Source organism: Mya arenaria, chromosome 13 (genome assembly GCF_026914265.1).
Source record: "Mya arenaria isolate MELC-2E11 chromosome 13, ASM2691426v1".
In the NCBI taxonomy this organism is placed as follows: Eukaryota; Metazoa; Mollusca; class Bivalvia; order Myida; family Myidae; genus Mya; species Mya arenaria.
In genome coordinates, this window is record NC_069134.1 from 12051988 (window position 1) to 12076964 (window position 24977).

At 34.7% G+C, this 24977-nt stretch overlaps 1 protein-coding gene across 5 annotated transcripts; it reads right to left on the reverse strand.

Annotated features, from left to right (window-relative positions):
• Nucleotides 1–501: 501 nt before the first annotated feature.
• On the reverse strand, nucleotides 502–24569 carry LOC128213983 (tyrosine-protein kinase SRK2-like). 5 transcript variants are annotated; one of them, XM_052920134.1, is made up of 12 exons: nucleotides 24537–24569; nucleotides 24206–24228; nucleotides 17872–18067; nucleotides 15890–16007; nucleotides 15131–15244; nucleotides 14183–14286; nucleotides 13724–13879; nucleotides 10516–10680; nucleotides 8989–9245; nucleotides 6572–6725; nucleotides 5328–5459; nucleotides 502–1391 (listed from the first exon to the last, which is right to left on the reverse strand). In XM_052920134.1, the coding sequence occupies exons 3-12, from the start codon at nucleotides 18032–18034 to the stop codon at nucleotides 1201–1203; spliced, it is 1554 nt and encodes a 517-aa protein (XP_052776094.1). In that variant the 5' UTR covers nucleotides 18035–18067; nucleotides 24206–24228; nucleotides 24537–24569; the 3' UTR covers nucleotides 502–1200. The 5 variants fall into 5 exon arrangements, with proteins under 5 accessions (XP_052776094.1, XP_052776096.1, XP_052776095.1 ...); XM_052920137.1 differs by lacking the exons at nucleotides 24206–24228; nucleotides 24537–24569 and adding exons at nucleotides 4398–4414; nucleotides 19338–19512 and having other exon boundaries at nucleotides 1326–1391; XM_052920136.1 differs by lacking the exon at nucleotides 24206–24228 and having other exon boundaries at nucleotides 24468–24542.
• Between the last annotated feature and the right edge of the window lie 408 nt (nucleotides 24570–24977).

A 24977-nucleotide genomic window follows, 5' to 3' on the forward strand; every position in this document is an offset into this window, starting at 1 on the left:
TTTCAAGATATAACCAATCCGCATGAAAAGTAGTTTATTAACCCCACAGTCAAGGACTGCCATTTTTGTCATCGGAGTACCTAAATATGGAACAGTTTTAACATGTAATTTATTTTTATGTATCTTTCTAAAATGATTGCTACATGTTTTGCTTCAGTAAATTAATAATTCATTTTAATTCCAGCTTTTTTTTGGGTCATTTTTGTCAGTAAAATTTGACGATTTAAGTTTAGACTGTACCATTATGCTGTGCTTGTGGCAAGCATGAAGTCATTTCCCCGCGTTTTATGAATAAACATTGAACATGAAAAACTTTTGAAGGATAGCAGCATTTGAAACACTTACCAGAGTGTCGTGTTCTTTGGAACTTGTATCTAAGGCAAGCGTCTATATTCATAAAAATCGTAAATAAACCGATCGCGATCGGAAAAAACGCTTTTATAACGGGTGTTCCGTATTTAGTTACTGTTCCGATTTAGGTACTCACCCAGTAACGTATGTTTTATTTTCTAAAATAAATACTTTCAAGAAAAAACAACTGTACATGGATTTGCATGGATTTGTTAATGATATATAAAAAGAAAAGATTATATCTATATGTACAATTGAAAACATGGAATGCATCAATAACAGGGAAATGCAACAATATATAAATGAACACTTGCATGTAATGGGTACTTTGTGAAAGAGAAAGAATCCATTGGGAATAAATTATAACATTTTACATGTATTTACATATTTCCAATCTTTGCTAAATAATACATGGAATATAGAGTTGATATTTATTTCATGGCAAATCGATCTATTGTAAACACAATAAGTACAAATATAGTGTTAAATCTAATTATAAGGGAGTTAACTCTGGTACCTTTAATCCCTTTTCGGTAACTCTACGCTTGATTTCTTTTATTTGGCGCTAACATTCATTGTTAGAATTTAAGTCGCGGGAACGGTCGTCTAATATTTCTACCTTTCGGCCAATATAAAAAAAAATATTTTCATTTATTAACTGTGGCTTAAATATTCCCGACATAGTTAATTATTTTTGCACCAAACACATAATAAAAATAGGCAGCAATAACATAACGCACTGAACCAAATTGAGATTTCATCGTAACATGCTTCATGAATCTAATGATAACTGTTCAAAATGTATGCAGCAATATCAGTCACATATCTGATTATTCAACTGATTTCTTATTATATTTCGAGTTCTGTATAGGCAAAATAGTCATCGAAGAAGCACTCCATGAATTCAAAAGTTGGTCGATTTTCCTCACGTTTATCCCAGCACTTGAGCATTATTTCGTACATGGCGTCGGAGCATTTCAGCGGTTTAGGCATGCGGTAGCCGTCGGCGATCTGCTGTAGAACTTCTTTGTTATTCATGCCTGAATGCAGATGGGTTAAATTCTGTAAATCTTTGTTTCATCGATTTGCTTTCAGAATCTTTCATTTGTCACGATTAGGAAATGCATTGTAAAAAGCTTCTAACTGGGTAAATGGAGTATTTGTCATTAAATTGTTCAGTTTAGCCATGACAACACTTCAGATAAGTCATCCCATACCATTTTACATATATACTGGAATCAGTTCACAAAAGCTTTGCAGCTGGGCATAACAGAAAAGGAAAACAACACAGGCCATGCAGAAAAGCATTTAATTAAAAGGAAAATGGGGCAAAGTATCACCAACACTAGTAGGTAAATAAATAATGAGTGTTCACCATTTATCATTAGATTTCTTACACATAACCATAGTTAATGAGTTCAAAAGAAAGTATGTTTAGAGTACCTACTGATTCTAGGGGTACAAAAGTCATCAAAGAAATTAAAAAGGTAGGTCTCTCCACCGGCCGGTTGTTCCAGCACTTGACCATGGCGTCAGAATATTTCGATTATCTCGGGGCATTCGTAAATTACTTTCTACTGTGTTCACAGGAAAGGGGCATGCATACAGGCTACACATAGAGTAGTGATGTCCATGTATTGTTGAATTGGTCACATGTATTGTTAATCCAAGGAGACTAAAGACATATATGACAGAGTAAGATAAACCTTCTTAAAAAAAGAAATTAAATCAAATAGGTAAAACAAGATTCAAATTATTAAACTTAAGGAACCGATGAAAATAGAAATTGTAAATTAAGAAATTTAACTTAAATCATGCACTTTCAGTTAAAATTAAAGAGATTACCATTCCGGAAAAGTTTCTTTATAAAATATGTAATTAAGTGTTCGTTCTGAACCTATTGCTAACTGAAACAAGAGCACAACAAGCGGATGCCAGTGCTCGTCTGTTGTTGATTTATTTTAGTTGAAAAGCGCCATAACTCTATAATTACTTAAGTCAAAGTTATTGTCCTTGCTACACATGTGTATATTACCTCTAGCATCATGTGTACCATGTGTACATAATTAAGGTTTGAACCCTTGCACACAGACAGAGCCGAGGCTATTACAATAAAGTAAGCACTTATTAAGGGCGTCCAACGCCAATAATAAAAGCAAATCAAGAAATGATTTTAGACAAACAAGCGCTATCACTGGATGTGATGTTTATATTCCCATTACACTACCCTCTTGTTATAAGAAATATCACTTGGAGTTATATATGCTCTTTGAATGCCCTATGACGTTAATGAGAAGGCATCACTTAAGTTAATGGTTCTTCTATTTAGAAATAAGGATTTTACATCTGTGACATTATGCATGGAAATTTAGTTTTAAAATTCTTATCACAGTTTCGAATTGATTTGACCAAATACTTTTGTACAGTTGAAGTCAATATTTTATGAAGAATTACAGAAAAAAGTCCAGTTAGCGAAAGTTTAAACATAAATCCCGTGCAATGGCACAGGGTCAACGCCAATAACACATAACAGCGACACAAACAGCCACACCAGAAACACGGAACAACGACACAAAACTCCATTAACAACAAACAACATATAATACATATACAACTAGGGGTGTTTGTCAATGAGTGTTAGGTACCGCCTTGGGACAGTCGGGAACATAAAAAAAATACTGGTGGTTTAAACTAGTTTGTGTGCACAACCTCACACTTGAGGAAAATTAAGAATAAAACAAATAATAATTAGAAATAATGGGTAAACTCCAAGTATTTTTATGATTTTCGATCCCAACTCTTTCTGCAGACGAGGGAATAAAATTCAGAGTTCCTACTGCAAACTTTTTTATTGATATGATTCAGTTACTGCTTGACACGCTAAAAGTTCCACAGGGTATAGCTAAATAAATAAAAGGTTAAAAACCGAGTGATCGTGGTGTTTCATCATCAAAAGCATCATTGTATTAACGAAGAATACGATAAAAACATTATAAAAATTAAATTACAATATATATTTGCTAAATACTTCGTCTAAATGATAACCATAAGTAAAATATTGGAATAAAGAGACGACATACGCTGAAACATTCCGAGTTAATAAATACACAGTATAACAAGAGCATTCAGAATGACATGGTCGAATGAAGAATAGTGTCAACTTCGCCTCACGACAAAGGATTACAATTAAACAATGGACAATAACTTAAATACATACTGCACCAAGAGTTGTGGCTATAGTGCACTGCACTTCTCCTGAATGAGATCTATCTGCTTATGTAGTTTGAAGTGAAAATCTAGTACTTTCGAGTTTTTCTCCGGATAAAAAAGTATGAAAGTTGACAAAGGGCAATACATAAAAAAATACCGCTGATAAAGTTATGGTCCATGTTCACTGTTCTTTTTCTAAATGAGACATATATATGTAAATGAAGTTTGAAGTAAATAAACATTTTGATTTATGCTGCGGAAAAAAACAAGTAATGGAAATAAACAAAGAACAATTGTTATAAAAATACTGCAGTCAGTGTTATGGTTCCTGTGAATTGCACTTCCCTTCAATGACATTTTCTTAAAATTCAATACCTTAAATGAGTCGCACACAAAATAGGTATAAAACTTAACAAAGGGCAATAACTACATGTAATAAAAAACTACACAGAGAGTTATGGTTCTTGTACACTTCACTTTTCCCAAATTAGTTGTATTTGTATATGAAGTTGGGAGTAAATTCCACAAAGACTTTTCAAGTTATGCTCCTGACAAAAAATAAGAATGCACATTAACAAAGGGCAATAACTTACTTAGCAATACTGCACCCAGAGTTATGGGGTTTGCACTGCACCTTTACTAAACGAGATATATCCGTATATGAAGTTTAAAGTAAAAACCTCAAAGACTTTTGAAGTCATGATTCGGACAAAAAAGAAGTATGAACAGTTTCAAAGGGAAATAACTCAAAAAATATTGCAGATAGAGTTGTTATTAGCGTGGATAGCACATTTCCTCAATGAGATATATCTGTATAGGAAGTTTAAAGTACATACCTCAAAAACTTATAAAGCTATGCTCCGGACAAAAATAAGAATGAAAATTAATTAAGGGCAATAACTTAAACAAATCCTGCATCCAAAGATATGGTTCTTTCGCACTGCACTTTTACTTAATAAGATCTATCTGTATATAAAGTTTGAAGAAAATACCTCAAAGACTTTTCAAGGTATGCGCTGGACAATAACATATTAATGAAAATTAACAAAGGGAAAATACTAAAAAATACTGCAGCCAGAGGTATGGTATCTGAGTAATGCACTTGTCTTTAATAAGATATATCTGTATATGAAGTTTGATCTCAATATCTCAAAGACTTTTCAAGTTATTCTACGATAAAGATTTCCCGGTGGAGAAAATTAAAAAGAAATAAGTATAATAATCAAAGGGAATTGACCCCCAAAATACCATACAAAACACAGCCGATATGTGTATGAAGTTTGATGTCAATACCTCCAAAACATGAAGTAATGGCGAAAAGTAGACTTATCCCGATGTCCCAGAATGGATGGACGGACGGGACAAGGTGATTCCTATATAGCCCCAGTCACAACGTGATATAGAAATAGTTTACAGTCAAATATCTGAATCGAAATAATATATTTCCATTGTCTTTGCAAATACTTTTCGCCCAGTCTGATCAATGAGGGAATTGTAGGTTTACAAACGGTTTGAACATGCGTGTGCGAAACATCAGTTTCAAAGCTAACAATATATAACCAAAACGTTTAGATGGTTATTTGCGAGGATTTGTTATAAAATCGTCCATTTTAATTGGAGACACAAGCATTTTACTGAACTGATTTCATTTTGCTGGATTTTGTTAAAGGCATTAACGAATTGAGGAGTTTTTTTATTATTACAAGATATAGCCAATCACTTCAGAGTGACTTCTTTATTATCTAACCTTGATAAAGTTGTTTTACCTGGGTATGGTACTTGTCCATGTGTTGTGATTTCCATGAGCAGAATGCCGTATGACCACACGTCAGACTTTATCGTGAAGCGCAAGAAATTAACCGCCTCTGGGGCCGTCCACTTGACCGGGAACTTAGATCCTGCACAATGAAAATGCTGTGATTAGACTAATGTTCAGAATGTGTCTTGCTCATTCTTGAATTTTACTGAAAATCATTGAAAACTTTTCCTACAGAGCAATGGCAGTATCAACACCTTTTAAATATAACTGGCAACGTTCGAATGCAGCACTTGCACATTGACACTACCAAAAAACATTTACTTATAATTGCATAGATCTAAATTTAAAGAAAAACAAAAAATCCAGCGTTTGGAAATGGCTTACTTTGTGCTAATTATCATCATTGGCCAAATAAAATAATATATTTATATAATGTCATCTTCGTTTTAATAAAATTCTTCAAAATAGTTATTAGTGACAGAGAGAGAACCACATTATATTGAGCAAGATATTTTCACAACTGGAATCTTAAAATCTAAAAATAAGCAGTCAACTGATCAAATAAAGAGCAAAATAACAATGTTGGAAATAATGTTGTCTGTAATGATACAAGTATGTAACAAATCATAACAAATGCAGAAAGCAGTTAGATTCATGCATTTCTTAAAAGAATCAAAAGTTTTCCATAATATTTAAGAAATAAACTCGTTTGAATGAAACCAAAGAATTGTCAATAAGTGAAATCATACATTTCTTTATCAGATTCAATTGGCTTTTATGTAAAGGTTACAAACAAACCACCATTTTTTAACATGAACATTTATTTACAAGCAAACGAAGGTGTGTACTCATCATCTTTAATACTTTTGGCAAGCCAAAACCTAGTGACATTTGCTATTCCGATATCACCGAATTCAGGTTGCCAAATATTCATGGATAAGATTTTCCCTTTTATATGAGTGACAACTGGCCATATAGAAAGGAGAAAATTGAAAGAAATATACATTATTGGAACTTAAATCATTCTTGACCAGCGACTTCGAGAACTGTACTAATTATAGATAAACTTTTGACTGGATCAGTTACATATATTTTTTCTTGCCATCTCTTGCTCTCTCTCCCTCACACACACACACACACACACACACACACACACACACAGAGAGAGAGAGAGAGAGAGAGAGAGAGAGAGAGAGAGAGAGAGAGAGGTAAATGTATGTCTGAGTGGACACTTGAGAGATATAGTGGTACCATGTGCAGACTTGTAGTCGTCATCCTCAATTATCCGCGCAAGACCAAAGTCGGCAACTTTGCAAATATAATTTGCACCAACAAGGACATTTCTTGCTGCTAAATCTCTATGGATAAGCTTATTCCTTTCCAGATAAGACATTCCTGCAGCAATCTGAAATTTGTTAAATCTATACGGCATAAGCACATTTATCATAAAAATCTCTATATGCCATGTAGATTCATTCGCTTTCTGTTGTGCTAGGCATTTCAACTGGTTGTGATTTTCACTGCTCTGAAAGTAACATTTGTGAAATTGAGGAGCAAGGCCATCTGATGTTGGCATAAGCAAGTTCAAATGGCGCATTCATCAAGCATTTTAGAGTTAGTGTGCTTGATTTACATGCGAAAGTATATTCAGTATCTTCAATGACGCGGGTCAGACCAAAGTCGGTCACCTTGCAGACATTACTCTACCAAACGAGGACATTTCTATTTCTGTCTGCTAGATCCCTGTTGATTAGCTTCTGATGCTCCAAGAATGACATGCCTGACGCAACCTGCAAGTTTTCATTCATCACACTTGCCAATTCACTAAACGTGAAACATAGAATTTTCTGCACCAGTGTTAAACCTTTTTTTACAAGTTATGCAACATTGGCTTTATTTTTCGTTTTATCAAGATCTAATGGAAGAAAGTGTTTAAGAGTGCGATATCAGGCAATCCTTTTCAAGTTTTCGTCCCATTCTAACTTGTGCTTGGTTAATAAACAAACTAGCATGATTGACTATTTGGTTCATTTAATAATGTATTATGATATTCATGTTGACATTGACGCACATCTGTGTGGGTAATTTAAGGATCTACATTATAATGTTAACATGTTATATCAGAGGAAGATGGTTATAATTTTTAAACTTAAACAATCAGAGACACTAAAGTTTGCTTTAGGGTTTTGTTTGAGGGACTGTCATACTTTAAACATCATGACTGTTCGATGACAAAACGTATTGGCTCCTGAATATTCATATTTTAATAGATTTGTTTTATATGTAGTAAGGAGTAGGGGACCGTACTTTGTCTTGTTGGAAAAGCGCCCGGTTTGTTACATAGTCTGTAAGTCTTCTATATATTGCTATAATTAGTGAAATGTAAATAAACACCAATCAGGTCCCCACCCACCCGAGTATTCAAGTAGTGAATTATTTTTCGAGTACTCGGACGATCGAGTACACGAGAAATAATTGCCATCGCTAGCAATATTTATTGATATTAACTGTGTATATTTAAACTTTTTTTCAAAAATAAATCTCACTTGGTGCAAAGTCTAGGTACTTTCAGTGAAATACATTTCATAGATATTGCTAAATTAATGGAAATGAAGTTGATTTCATCAGTTTTTTACCATCTTCATATACTTTGGTGTTGTATATATGACGTTCCATACTTTCTGTTTCTTTCAAAAATAAGATATGTTTAAACAATTGGAAATGAAATACAAAGCTACGTAAACATATAGTTGTAACGCCATACAATAATTAAAATAAACAACACACTCTATTACATCCTGAATCTCACAATAATAATATTTATGAAGATACTTCTAAAAATAATAATTATAATAATATAAGTTCTGGGTAAAATGTATATCACCGAATAGTCTAAAAATATTTGATCACCCTAAGAATCCTTTTTAATTACAAAATAATAACATTTTTAAACACCCTTATACTATAATCAAATTGTAAATATAATAAAACTGTTTTGGTATAATACATTCAAACGGCTATTCACCAGTCAAAGAATTGAACAATGAAAGCGTCTAGGTTATATAGATATTACAGAGCAAGCTTTACACAGATTCAGTAACCCACGGGGTGAATTCGTCATCCACAATAAGCCTAGCGAGACCAAAACCGGCAGTTTGACACTGTTCTCGTTCCCTACGAGAACGTTTATAGCGCCGTATTCCTGTGAATTAATTTCTCCTTTTCAAAATCATCCATCTCATTAGCAATCTTTCATATCAAATTAATAATTAAGGACTGGCCTGAAGTTGACTTTTAATTTTAGGTTCTCTTTCTATTATAGATTGGTATTTGCGTTGTTTACCAACCTCGGGTAGGAATTTTGTGATCTGAAAAGGAACTACATTATAACTTTTAATGTATCATGATGCAGGTAATACACTTAAATGGCTGAAGGTAAAACACATTCTATCAGAACCCCCCCCCCCAAATGAATTATCACAATTTCTCCATTTCTTGTAACAAAATTATTCCGTGATTATTTGTTTAAACGTCAAAGAAGTCATGAAATACAGGTTCTTATATATTTTGGGAATATGACAATATATTTAAATAAATAAAAAATATAGTAAAAATCAAATCTAAATAATCTACAATGATTATAACACATGTTGAAATATGTCACCCACCTGTTCTGCGTAGTGCACCATATCGGGGAATGTTATGTATTGCCCGTCTCCGTCCCGCAGGTAGTTGAGCAGACTGTCATTGAGGAGCTCAGTCACAATGTAAATCGGCTCTTCCTTAGAGCAGACGGCGTACAGACGCACAAGTTTGTCATGGCGACACTGCTTCATGATCTGGGCCTCGGCAAGAAAGGCCTCCTTCTTCATTGTGCCTGGCTTTAGAGTTTTTATAGCGACATCTGTTGTGTTGTTCCATATTCCTTGTTGTAAAAATGATATTCATGTAACTTTTAATCCAACATTACGGTTATTATGAAAGCTGTTTCAGATTGTTATCTAAGCAATGGTAACCACAAGAGCGCCGCCGATCAAAAGCCAGAGCTAGCATCTTTTATTTCTAAGGAGCATTCGTCAATAAAAGCCATACTGCGCTCCTTTCTATACATATGCGTAGTATCTCCTGCAATTTGGTTATCTACTTTCATTCGTATACCTTGCACGGTGTCTGAGTTATGGCCAAGGTTCAAGATTTTGCCAAATGACGACAACAAAGACACCAAAACTATGACACTATCTTGACTTTTCTTTTTTAAAACAAACAAGCTTAAATAACAGTGTTAACAATTACAACTGCTCAAAAGAGGGTTCATTATTAGAAGCAAACATCTTTTTATAACATTTCATTCATTTTTTTTCATATTTTTCTTACCGTGGCTCAAAAGATATTATGCAAATTTTTAAACAAATTGCTTAGTATTGAAGCACTTTAACGTTTATTTTAATGTTCATCTTAAAATGAAGACAATATAAAGTTTTAGTATATGTACATGTATGTGATTTGAATCAGCTACCACTCATCAAGAAAGCATGTGACAACGAATGAATTCATAATCAGTAGTTTGGACAGAGTTCACGTCACATGACTTATGTCAATGGTTTGTCTCTCTTTAGCCTATGAATGATTGCAATCTGACTTTACTACCTCGATTTATAGCTGTGTCACATACTTTGCTGTCAACACTGATAACTTGAGTACATATTGAAAAATACGGATCGTCTGTAATCACAGCTATTGATTATATTCAGTTCTTGTTTACTTGATTACAATAAGGAAGAACTTCAGCACAAAAAGAAATCCAGGATCTATTTCTCTAGTGGCAGTCACCTATATTATATTCCTTTATACCACCTCCACCACCTCAGGATCAACACTGCATGACTGGATAACACTATACCTTTCAGATCTCCTTTCACTTAGAACATCTTATATTTTTGTCAATTATGGCTGAGCCATTTCAATAGTTTCATTGAAACATTTTAAAACAAAATTTGGCCAATGAAATAATACTGTAAGTTTGCCCCTTCTTCCAGTAAGAAAACCTTAATACAAAAAACTCTTTTTGTTTTTTGCCCCATTGATTTGGTATTCAACGTGTGTCCGAAATGCCAATAATGTCTCGAAGGAAACCTGATAATGCCATAAATATGCACATTAATTCAAACGTGATCATATAAAGTAGATTTTTATACCTTTCCAGACCTCACCGAAATGACCGGCTCCAAGCTTCTGTGCCAGCTGGAGCGAGTTCCTGTCAATCTCCCACGCGTCCTGAGTGTCCCGACTCAAATCGACCATCACCGGGACAGCTCGAGAACACGGTGCTGCCAATGACCGACATATACAATCCGCTTGCACTGTAAAGAGGACGAATAAAGACGGAAATGAATTTCTAGAATTATGGATCTTATGGGGTGTAGTGTCTGCCATTTTCAACAGCCATTTTTCTTTTTCTATTTTTAAGACAAGCGATATTCCCTTTTATTTCCCTGTAAACATGAATTACCAGGGGTCAAAATCCCCTAGTGATACTAACAAATATCACGTAAACATTTTGAAAATAAGAAAATGATGATTGCATGAATAAACAATGAGTATTGTTCATAATAACAAAAGCCTTCCAGAAATTGAGAATTATGTTTGGATTGATATAATCTATATATTTGGTGAGTTTTGCATCCTGATTCAAGTTCTTGGCGGGAAGGTTCGTTCCAATTCTTTGCAGGATGCTTGCGAAAGCTACCATTTGAAACGTCTTGCTACGTTTTAACGATGTTAATAAGCGCAACCTCTGAGTTTATAATGTACTCGTTGATTCTGCTTCGTTAATGCTTCATTGGCGTCGCCATTGCATCATCCATTTGCATCACGTACTTCTCTATTTGGCAAGCTGACTGAGTGTACCCTTTCTCTTAACATTAGTGGCTTATAACCCCATAAGGACAGTATTTGTGGACGTTGTCATTTTCTGTACAGTCAAAGCAAAATTTCTTTCTTTTCTGCCTGACAAACCATTAATCTTATCATTTTTTCCTCGAATGAAAGAGTTTGGATTCAAAAACACTTTTTTCCAACAAGAATAGTATGCTGCCGGTGTAACGTTGTAAACTGATCCCCATAGAATAATGACCCCGGTCATTATTTTATATAGAAAAATGACCCCTTTCTATAAAATACTGACACCCCTTATAAAATAATGACCCCCCAATTTTATCTAATATTGACCCCCTACTAACCTGTTACTAACATACTCTTTATCAATTCAAGTCACTGTCGTGCTTCTATTGCTGATATTTGTTGTTGATGTTGTTATTTCCCAGTTTTATGACCCTCCCGCCTCTTTACGAGGACATTATGGTGTGGACATACCAGCTTTACATGATGGAGGAAGACCCCAGGTGCCTTCCGGGCAATTTTCAGGCTCGGGTGGGCATCTGGGTAGAACCACCGACGTTCCGCAAGCTAGCTGGTTAGCTTCCTCACATGAAAGATCTTGACCGTGAGCCTCGGTGGCGCAATGATAGCGCACTTGCTTATAAAGGCGGATAAGTCTCACCAAAGGGATATTGTTTAACCGTATCAACATGGCAAATAGAAACAGATTACCTAATGGAATGGGGATACATAAAGGAATCCTTTTGCAGCTTGAAACCCCTGCAACTTTCAAGGTTCACGGTAGAACATACTTGAAACATAGATCACGAAACTTTTGCTTTAAAGGTGCATGACTTTTTGTTTAGAACATGTTTTAGATCTAAATATTTTTGTTACCTATAAAGGTATTATGCTTTAAGTATTTCAACAGGCTTAAGTTTTATTTTTCCAAGATTTTTCCAAGATTCGTTGAGATAGTACCTTTAACAGCCTCGTAACTTTGTGACATCGCATTATGTTACGCATACATGTATATAATTATTAATTTACCTTCTTTACAATGTAGTGTAAGCATTCTGGAACTTATATTAACGGTGATTTTGTCCAAAATGTAAGAAGAAACATCATTTTGTTATTGCATCCTACATGTTACACTAATTTCGTAATAGCATGGGCTCGCGGGCTCATTACGAAAAAAATGCAATTGACGGTAAAATAGTTCATTTTTTGGAGTGCAAGGTTGTAAAAAAGGCAATTCATACGTGGAAAAGCACAATGTTTTATGCAACCACTGAAAGTGATGTCAAATACCCTTAACCTTCTATATGTCACTCATATATACCTCCAAAAATGGGCGAAATGGGTGTGGGGTAGCCCAGTGGTTTTATTACCTGTGACGCTCCTCGTCGTTGGAAATGATTCAAAATTCAGTATCTTGTTGAAGAGAAATCCTTCTTTGAATTTGGGGTATTTGTGTCCCTTTTCAGGCGTTTTTAAGTAGAAAGAGTAAACAATTATATCAATATAAGGCATAAAATATGCAAATCGGGTGTGGGGAAGTCCCATGTTTTAGGACATGTGACGCCAATGACAATAAGATGTGGTTCGAATTTAAGGGCCATAACTCCCGAACAATTGGAGCAAATCCATTTTTTTCTTTCTGCACAACTAGGCATCGGTAGTAGTAATCCCTAAAGGTTTGAATCAATTCCGTCCAATAATGAATGAAGAGTTGCTGTCACAAAAATGTTGCACGTACGCACGCACGGACGCACCCACGGACGGATGCCATTACCATATTCCCCTCCGATGCCTATCGGTGGGGATAATTATGTTGTAAGTGTACCTTAGATGGGCTAGGGTTAGGGTTTGGGTTAGGGGGTCGTTATGCTATAGGGTGTCACAATTCTATGTGAGGGTCATTTTTCTACGTGTGGGGGAGTCATAATATAATGACACCCCGGTCATAATATTATGACCGGAGAGTCACTATTCTATATAAAATAATGACCGGGGGTCATTATTCTATGGGGGTCAGTTTACAACGTTACACCGGCTTGAATTACTGCTATTTGAATACAATGTACACATGAATGGAAGAACAAGTGTAAAATTAACCTATATTACACTTTTATATTGTGAAAGCTGTGTGACAATTTATTGACATCTTGTGAATGCTGTGTGCAATAAAGTAAATGGCCATGTATTTTTACTTTACAAAAATAAAAGCAGGAAAATCAAACTATGTGGAAATAAAAAATATATAATTTGCTATTATATTAACAAAGCAAATAATAAGATATCATACCCAATATAAAAGTCTATAATGAGTTTTCTCTGCAATGGTATATGTATATTTATACTTGTAAGTTTTTGTTTTTGTAAAATAAGAAAAAAATGTTGGATTAAAGTAAACAAAATAGTTGACACAATGATCAGGAAGAGGCCGCAAATTGCAAAAAAAGTATTTCCTTCCTTTAATTATGAAATGTTCATGTACTCGAGACTTGAATCTTAATGTATCACCTTTATAGTGGTCCACAAGTTCCATCATACTCTTGAACTGTCGTCTTTTGACAATGTACACTCCGCCTCCATCCATGTTGCGAAGCTTGTAATGTTTGACGCAATCCGGATTGGCCTTGTTCTGGTCATAGTCTCGAATGGACAACGCATAGCTTCCTGAATGCGGGAAATAAATATGAATGACAAACATTCTACATAAAAATAATTTCAAAATACAAATTATATGAAAACATGCTGCATAAGTGATAATGTAATGTGTCTGCTTGAATGCTGTATGTTTTAGAACATGAAAAAGCTACACAAAACTGGGGACAACTGTTCGCTATAGTCTCAATTAACCAAGAGATTCCAGTTTAAACAACTGGAATGGATACTTCCATAAGGCCTCTTCTATAGGCTAACTTAATTAGATTTGAACTAGTAACAGATATGATATAACTGTATACACAATCGACCCACCCGGACAACTCTCTCTCTCCCGTACAAGGAAAGCTCCAACAGGGTTGTCCTTCGTCAACAAGTTTCTCTCTGCCTCCTTACGTGTCACCTGTCCGAAAAACCAGCTGCAGTAGACAAATAAGAAAATCATACTCAAGTTAATTAGAGAATCAGACAAGTTTCAATCAGAAAATCAGAACAAAGTTTCGATAGAGAATCAGAACAGGGTTTTCAACAAAGAATCAGTTCACAGTTTCAAAAATGAATCAGAACACAGTTTCAATAAGAAACAACATATTTTCAATAGATATCTAGAGCTGGGTTTTAATAGAGAATCAGAACACATTTTAGCAGAAATCAGAACAGGCTTTCAATAGCCAATTTAAAAAGGTAAAAATGAGAATCAGAACAGGGTTTTACATTATAATCACAACACAATTTCACTGAGACTGGGAACGGTAGTCTTTAGAACCCTGTCCCATTAAATTGGGTTTATGTTTGAACTTTAGGCTACTGAGCTTGTTTCTGTAGCTTTTTATATAAATTTTCAACAGAAAATCCAAAAATGGTTTCAATAGACAATCAGAACAAGATTTAATACAAAAACAGCATTGGTTTCAGAAGAGTATCTAAGCAGGGTTTTAATGTTGAATCAGAACAGGGTTTCAGAGGAGAATCAGAACAGGGTTCAAAACAATACGGTGTTCGTCGACACTGAGTCTTTAACCACAAATTTATTATATTAGCTCTGCTAATGAAGTAGTGGTTTAACTTCTTATGATAAAAGAGAGTATCTGATATGATGATCATCCGTAGAATGTGTTTTTATGGCATAACCATTCAGTCCTCGATATTATGCAGTCAATATAATTATTCTTATATTTATAAGTTGATAATGATAGCAATATAAATTTATTATTCTATGTCCTTAAGTTAACATCATTATCTCCAACAATTGCTTTCACTTACTCATGTGACTCTAGACTTTCCTCCAATGCAACATAGTTCCGTGGCACGTAACCCTCCTTCTGGAGATTGCTACATTTTGGATATGTATGTCGCGCGTAACACCAGTCCTCATTGCTGGAATTTACAGTTGAATGTTAAATATGAAAACAACGGAAAAGATCGGCAATGGTTTCACAGAAAAATGGAAATGTGAAGAGCATATACCGTCACAAAATACGTCCTTATTAATTTGAGGGCAACCAGTTTGGTGATAAGTGGTTGAACGCTACGCCAAATTTAGAAAGCGGACATTGTTAATACAGTTTTCACCAATTGAAGGGTAATAACTCTCGATTAACTAAGCCAAAACTGCTTGTTATCGATCCTGACAGAGATAGTATGCCCATACACATTCTGACCAAATTTGATGATAATTTCACAAATATTCCTTAAGTTATTGATCGGACAAGATTGATTTTAGGTAATTTCTGTAATTAAAGGATGACGCGATGCGGCTGGTCAACGAACGTAGTCAAGATATTATTCCGATACACATTCTTACCATATTTAGTGAATATTGGACAAAGGATTCTAAAGTAATTGATCGGACAAGACCAATTTAAGTTACTGTGGCAAAATGTGATGGTTTTCGAGCTAGTCTAAGGTTAATATTTTGTACATCGACACCAAGGCTCTAATAATACCCTGCCTATTTAATTCCCTTTGAAAAACATACCCGCTAAGTAAAGGGGCAATACCGTATATCATCATATATCTTACTCTCCAGTTATGCCCTCTATAAGTTCGAGAACGTCGCCTTTGCGGAATGTGAGGTCATCTTGTGTTCGGGCATCATAGTCATAGAGCGCAAAAACACGTTTCCCTCCGCCACTGCCTCCTGTAATATAACATAATGACTTTTGTGACTACGATATATGTCCTTTTCGACATCCATGTGCTTTCAGACTCTCGGATGGATAGGGGTGGGGGATAATAGTACAAATGTTACATGAGCATGTCTCACTTTCAGCTCACTAGTGAAAATAACTTCCTTTTCAATTATATTGTCATTGCTATGTAAGTATAAGTATGAACAATTATTGTTTCAAGTAATATCAAGCCAACCACTCACTTGAAATGTTTCGTGGAAAAAGTCCCTTTCCTATATACCCCCAATATATATTATTCATTAGCTTCCTTATACTGAGGAACTTATCAATTTTTATGTTTGAAAATTAGAATACACATGTGATGATAATATTTACTGCACACAATACCCCATTAATTGAAATGATACACAATCACGGAGTATGATTCATAAAAACATCAATCACGAGGTGGTGTTGTAGCTACTGTTTTGTACCATATTGTCAAGGAAAACGTTCAATTAGTAGGGTTTTTATAAGTAGATATCGTTAAAATTTACCCCCACACCACTTATTGCATGGTTAAGTTCCGCCCACTATGTGACAGTTCTGATATAGGAGTAGATGTGCAGACGAAGAAAGCACTCCCCAATATGGTACAAGATACTGAAATATTAAAAGCAAGAAACAAACAAATTAATAAAGAGAAAACTAATCAATTAATTCTTTTTGCACTCAACAGTAGAAATAATTTGACAAAAAGAAGGAAACAAGGACTATCATATTAATACACAAAGTTACCGTGAGAGTCCTCATTGACCAGAAAGCCATTAGTATTTGGGCCTATTGACAGAAAGCCTTTAGTATATAGCATATTTTCATCGCAAACTTTCCATGCAACTTGGAAATATTGGTTGCAAACATTTTGAAAGAGAGAGAATGAACACAGGAAAATATTAAGTCATTGTAAGATGGAGTAAATGTCATTTCATGCCTGCTGTACTTTTAATGTGATTGTTGGGCATTATTGACATGAGTGTATGCTAGGATTCAATTTGTTAATGAAACCCCTCAATGAAGAAAGAAAATAACTATTTATTTATAACTTTTAAGTGAATGATGTAAGTAATGGCTTTATGTTTATAAGCGTATTGAAATCCTGGTATTTATTATAATAGGGGTAATCTGTTGTTTGTAAAATTGCCTACCAAATATGAAATGCCAAGATTCAAGCGTACATCAGTTATTGACCTTACATATGACCTACTGACCTTAAAATCAAAAGGGTTCATCTACTGATCATGACGAACCTGCAAACCAAGTTTGAAGTCCCTGAGGCTTTTTTTTCAATTATTGATTGGAATTAGATTTTCATCGTTATGTCACAAGGACCCTGACCTTTGACTGTCTGGCGGACCTTAAAATTAATAGGGTTCATCTGCTGGTAATGGCAATCGGTCCCTGCCAAGTTGTAGATCCCTGGGAATCAAGCTTTTTTAGATATGGATCGGAAAAAGATATTCAGTTAGGTTACCACGACCTTGCCTTTTACCCACTAACCTCATATTCAATAGGGTTCATCTACTTGTCATGATCAACACGCCTACCAAGTTTAAGGTCCTTGGGTTAATTAATAGGACACTGGGGGACGCACAGACGAATGGTTCGATTTCCATATGCCGTCCTTTTGGGGTCATAAAAATAGGAGGTAAGAAAGTAGGAAAAAGTAGGAACAATAAAAAAACGTATTTCTCTGAGTGTGTTATTCTCAATTATTATAATCTGATTAAATCGTGAACGGTTAGTAAGTCTTAGGCAGCAGTAAAGGTTGTCCCCAATAACTTTGTCTGTTACCCAATGACACAAACTACTACAAACACTAATGCAGTGTATTACCCTCAACAATAGAGTTCTCCCCAGGCTGTGGTAGATTAACTGGGGGGTTGGTGTAGTCGTTTTTCTCACGTGGTTTGTCCCCGTTTTCCTCGCTCCTTCCTTTAATATCAGAGGACTTCGACTCTGATGTGTCCATCTTGGGTTTGGATTTTTCACACCCCATGGCTTGGTTTCAGAACTAGATCACTCAGGTATGCTGTAGGTATTGATCGTATAGTATAACATTGTAAAACTTAAGTGCACAATAATTTAAAAAGCAGCAAGGTGTGATAAAGGATTGATAAAAAAAATCAGAAAACAATAAAAGCACTGCAATACAGCCGTACTCAAGTATTGTATACAGAGATAAAGACACAAAATCTAGCTTAACTACTTTGTACCATAACTATGCATCATCAGACATGAACTTACAAGGTCTCACAAGGGAATAGAAATGAAAACACCTTTCCCTTTATACAAGCAAAAATACGTACAATTTTATTTGCACCTTATATAATAAAGAACTGTTATGGTTAACATGCAGCCACTCACAATCAAACAAGGAACTATATTCAGGCCACTATAAAACGATAAGAGATTCAAACTATTCACTTGAGTAATCATTACATTATGATTTAATGAAAATAACATTCTAATTTTGATTAGTCAGTGTGTGTTAACCACGTGATAAATTAAGTCATATATGCTACGTCAGAAGGCATTATTTTGTTTTAAATGAAGACTTAAATCAAAGATAACTTTTCTTTTACTACACTATTTTAAATGAAACAAAGGGCAGTCTATGCCGCTTATAGAGTCACACCTTTGATTCATTACCGGAGTTTGATTAGGTGATTAGTTTCATCAAACACTTGGACTTATCTGTTTCGAAAATAATTTTTTGACAGTGCTCCGTCAGACAGTTGTTTTGTGAAAAGGTTTGTCGAAGTGACTTAAGAAACTACACTCTCAATCAAACTCTGGTAAAAGACCGAAGGCGGGGCTCGGAAAGCGGCGTAGACTGCATTTTACCACGTGGTGTACACACATTGTTAGTTATAACAAAGAAATTCGGTCATCTAAGAGTTGGTTGATTAAGTTTAAATGTCACAAGAAGTATCTTTAATAAAGATAGTCGGCCGTGCTAAACCAGTGTTATGACTAGTGTGTTGGATAAGCGTGTTATTTTTCAATACAGAAATGTTTTTACCCCTATAAAGGTACCGAAACCCCATGAGCTGCATTATAATATTTATTGTACGGCCTCAATATAAATGACCTACAGGAACTGAGTTCTTGAGAACATTCGTTTAGACTATAATGATCGACCTTGAAGGTAGTAAGCCAGTTTGCCTGTAATTTGCAACCAAACGATATAATGCAATATAAAAAATATTAACATATCATTATAAAACTAATATTTAACCAATTACATGTACAATGTACATAGTACTACATAAAAAATCTTTATTCTGCTTTCATTTTACTAGTTATTAAGAACTTCCTGCTTTGTCCATATGGTCAGCAGTATCCATCTATGTCCATATCGTCAGTTGATTGGTCAGCACTTTAGCACGTTTTTGTATAATATGTCTTAATGCAAAGAAACAAATCAGGAACGTATTACACCAAAAACAATTAAGTCCAAAAACAATGTGTACGTTTTTTTAGCGTGTTTACCCTTAAAAGATGATCTGTACTACTTTTCTGGAAAAACCGTTCACGGGGAAATAAAATTATTTAACATTTAAACAGTTACAGATCTAAAGAACTCGTTTCCGATACTCCTTTATTTTATTTAACTTTCTTAACAATTACTAATGGGATTTCTAGTTCAAGCTTATGATGATCAATTAAAATCTTGATTTCATTCGTTTTATTTCTGTGGATTTCACAGGAAGTCAGTGTGAATTCGAACAGCTTAACGGCCGAAAAAGAAGCATTTTTCTTGCTGCTTCCCTTTCCTGACGGTGTCTGCTTCTGTGTATAAACTAGTGTTGTGCCGATGATCGATTATAATTGACAATTGATCGGCAAGGAATACGTCGGCGACAAGGAACCTGGTCAAATAGCTCCCAAGTCAAATAGCCCCCATTTTGGTCAAATAACCCCTACACTTTTGGTCAAATAGCCCCCACTTGGAAAAAATGGTCAAAACGCCCCCAATTAGGTCAAAACGCCCCAATTTTGGTCAAATAGTCCCCACTTCTTTTTTCTATTTGAAATTATATTTGAAGGTAAGTTGTAATATTTTTAAGATATTTGAATGTAAGCTGTAATATTTTTTTAAGATTTTTGAATGTATATTTGAAGGTGAGTTGTAATATTTTTAAGATATGTATATATTTTTCCGTCTGGTCTCAAAACAACGCTTGCAGCGTAACCAGAAGGCAGCGTACAGGTCCATGCAGGGACGTGTGTTCGCTGCATGGGACCTGTAGAGATCTGGTGATCTGGCCGACACCGGCCTGCTAAAAAAGATTTCCTCTTTATATGTGCACACCGTCCCAAAAACAAATGAAACAGAAGATAAGTGACAGCTGCATAAGGACCTTTTTACTATGTATTGACATATAGGCCCGGTTGTTCAAAACTCTCGTTAAGGATTTAACGTTAACTATCATCGTTAAATATAACGCTGTCAACGTTAAAATGAACGTCAACTTTAACGTTGACAAAAATGAGTTGTTCAAACTTAACACTTACCCTGACGGTGATGAAATAGGCGTTAACTTAACGACTCTTCTAACGTTGGTCTGGACCAACGTTAGAGTCAACGTTAAATAGTCAGTCGACGTTAAAAATGGCTGAGGCAGTTGGTGCTTTTCTCAACAACAGAAGAAACGAGAGGATTAAATCATTTCTTTCGATCCACATGAAAAGTAATGACTTAGAAATGCGATTCAGCTACTGTTTTGATATCTATGGGATTGAATCAATTGTACAGCTGCTTGCCCAAGACTTTCAACGTAAGACATAATGGTCAGAAGCTGTGTCAGTCCGGGAGTGAGCAAGTGGTGGTGAATTGATTAGATATGTCGACTATACTTTTCCTTTGACATTTGATGCTATCCTCTGACTGGTCACTGCAAGTTGAATCACCAACCACATGTCGAAACATTTGATACAATAAGCGCAGTGTTTTATAGTACTTGTTTCTATGTTACCTACACATTTATTTACAGTACCAACAGTAATCAGTACATTCTAAACAGGTCATAAAATGAATATGGTTACCAAAAAATTGCAGAATATTTACCTGCATAAATGACCCTAAGGTGAAATGATGACAGATTGGGCTTCCACAAATGCACTGTCAATGTGACAAGTGTGGGAGACCAAATCTAATTTATCTAATCAAATAATATTTTCTTCCACTGTTTACATCATCTGAACACTTGAAATTATGACACAGATAAGTCGGTAAATCAGAAACGGTCGGACGCTTCACCCCACTGATAAATCGCTCCTTTTATGGGTCAACCTGTTTCACTTCAATTAACAGGTTAACTGTTTATCTCAAAATACAAAATAAGCATAAATATTGCATTAGAATCACCAGTTTTGAACAATATAATTGTGAAAAATGCAACACTAAAGTATTGCAAAATTATATTTGAGGAGGTTCCAGTTAAAACTCCCCATACCTTTAAGCCTAATATTTTCCATTTCTGTTGTGATCCCCATTTTCATATCATGTTCTGTTTATATATGTTTTTGCTCCAATGCTGACATATTTTACAAATTAAGTTTTTAAACTGCCTGTTGTGGCATAAATATTGCACATGGGTTCACAAGTTTGGTCTTAAAGCACTGTATTATGTATATCCCCTGTTTGGTCTATATAATCGAACACCATATAAGAGTTTATACTCATCACGCATATTAAATTAAAGCATCAATCCACATTACATTTGATAAGTGAATATAAAGTAAACTAGATTCTTATACTAGTAATATTATTATTTTTTCAAAAATTGAACGGTATTAAAAAAGTTCAGCTGATATCCTAGTTAAGGGCAAGTAATTCAGTAAACGTGAATATTAGTGTCATGTAACCTCAAATCATTTTTTTCCCAAGTTTTTCGTTGTGGTTAAAACATGGCCTTGACATTCATGAAAAAACAACAACGCATTTTTAGAAGCAGTTGTAGATTTTTGGTATATATAGATATACATGTGTATATATATCATGTTATATACTGGATACCTTTACTTATAACGGTTGGTCTACAAAAAAAAACTGCATCCTTAATTTTTATATCATTATTCGTTTAATCTTGACTAAACTTGAGCAAAGTGATGAAATGAATAATGACATACACCACTGCCTGTGACTAAGATATAAAAGTTTAACATTTTAAGTGCATTAACCCTTCAAGTTTACGGGGTAAGCTTAATTGTATTTTTACCACATCAGGCCACAGAAATTGTAAAGGATTATGGAAATACAAACAGGAAGTGAGCTTAACGCTGATGTTAACGCCAACAGGTAAGCGTTACATCAGTGTTAGATAACGCTTACGCCGATAGATTTTTGAACAACAGGATAACGCTGATTGCGTTAGTTAACGTTAATGCTTACGGTTAACGCTAACACGTCAGCGTAAGCGTAAGTAATTTAACGAGAGTTTTGAACAACCGGGCCATAATATACATTCTCCATCTATGCTATATATTGTATTGTACAATGAAAATATATAATACATTTTACCATACATTGTAAATGTGTATTTAAAAGATGTGAATAATGTGTAAATTATTTCAAAATTAAAATAAAGTTAAATTATATATTCTTGTTGTTCCTTTATTTTGGAACGAGCTGATTTTCGCGAAAATGCATGGAAACCCGTTATATAAGAATGCTGACAAAAAAATAGATCGCAGATGTTTATATTCAAGTTCAAAAATTGATGTTTTAAGCATTTTGGTTTAAGCCATAAAACATCAAATTTCGAACGGAAATATGAAAATATGCGATCTGATCTTTTGTCAGCAATCTTTTACCACTGGTTTGCAGATTTACGCAAAAAATTGCTCTTCCAAAGACAAAATTAAAAAAAAGTTGTCAAAACAGTTAATCTGTGAGAATGATGCGTAATCAATATTAAAATAAAGAAAATCACCAAAAAACAACAACTCATGACTTACAAACATTTAAAATGTAGATATAATGTAATAATATATTATTTGTAAGTAATATTTTAAAACGTTTGTTATTCTTACTTAGTAAAATATTCAGATTTATTAATATACAAATAATGTTAATTGCACTTCATTTTGTAAAAAGGTTTAAAAGTGTTTTGGAATAACATAAGTATGCATACATACATATAAAAAAAATTGACCAAATTTAAAATGTGAGTGGGGGCTATTTGACCAAATTTTGAATGTGAGTGGGGGCTATTTGACCAAAATGTGGGCTTTTTGACTTGGGGGCTATTTGGCTTGGGGCTACTTGAATAGGAAGCGGCGACAACCGATTGTGAAATTTGATCAAACGATTATAGAAACAAGGGACGTAACCGCTACCGACTTATTTACTTATTTCTTGTTAATACTAGTTCATGTGGTAATGTTAAGGTGTAACTATGTTTAGTTATGTACTGATATTCTTATCAAGTCAGTAAGTCACTACAGTACCTTATTACAAATATATTATTTTATATATATATTATATTTTCTTTGTCATTTAACAGGATTGGTTCTCAACTTCTCATGCGTGTGGTTTAAGTCATTTTACCGTTTACTTCTTACCATGTAAGAATTCAGTTTTCTCAGTTTTTTTGAAAGAAACTGTTCTTGTTAAACATATTGAAAAATCAACTGCTTGTTGTAATTGTTACTGACTGCTTATTAAAAAGAATTTCATATCTTTCTTTGTGTTTATATTACACATGTATAAAATACTAAATTGTCGGGCTCATACTAGCTCGTATTGACAATTCTAGGCTTGTTGTAAGGAAATACTGTATTTGCCGATTTGTGGACCATCTGGTGTCTAGTCTCTGTAAGAACAAGTAGACAGAAGAGAGACTATATGAAAATTGCGTGATACAATTTTCTACTATGAACAGTGTTTGACCCAAGACACTGTTGCTCCGGCTTGATTCATTCGTTTACAGGTGATATTGGTATGCGTTCATTGAGTACTTGAAAATTAATTTATCAGTTTATATGTTTTGTTTTGCATTATTCTTCATTGTTTCAAGTGGATGCGTGCTCTGATAACGCTCCTATATTTGATCAAATTTAGTAATTATTGATAGATGATGGGACAGGTGTGAGGTATGGCCATACTTACTAGTTTAAGCCCCCAGTAGATTTGAGTTCCAGTGAATCTTGTTTCACTTACCATCCCAATGAGGTAATCCAATCCTTTAATGGTAAAACAATATTGATAAGGGTAAGCTCTAACAGTTTATAAAGCATAGTTTGCACTTCTGCGGGTCATTTCATCAAAACACCTAGGAGCAGCTTATAGTGCAGTAAATTGCTGAAAATACCACCTAGGAACGAAATATCTCACACGTACAAAATGTTTGCTAGGAACAAAATCGCTCATCGGGTTCTTGGTGAAACAGCCCCCAGATGTGAAGCAATGTAATAACACTTACAGTTGTTACCTATATGGAAACCATTATTTTGTAATTTCAGTATGTATCATATTCCAAACACTTTCTTACATCTCGTAACTGGCTTTTAAGACGAATCTTATGTCCTCCTAGTCCTCATACAATCAGTACAGTGACTTCAAAACCGTAAGTGTAATTCAACCACTTACGCACTTACGCTACCAGGTCAAGTTTTTTAAAGGCTGTTCGTATTTTCTTTATTCATTTCGTTTTAACGTCTCGAAGAATACACGCACGCACGCACGCACGCACACACGCGCGCACGCACGCACGCACGCACGCCCGCACGCCCCCCATATATATATATATATATATGTAGAGTATAGAGAGAGAGAGAGAGAGAGAGAGAGAGAGAGAGAGAGAGAGAGAGAGAGAGAGAGACATATGTTTAAACCTTGCGAAGGCGAGTTTGTGTGATAGTTATCTTTGAATGACTAAATCGTACCTATTCAGAGCTAGGCACTGTTGCTCCGGCTTGAATCATTCGTTTAC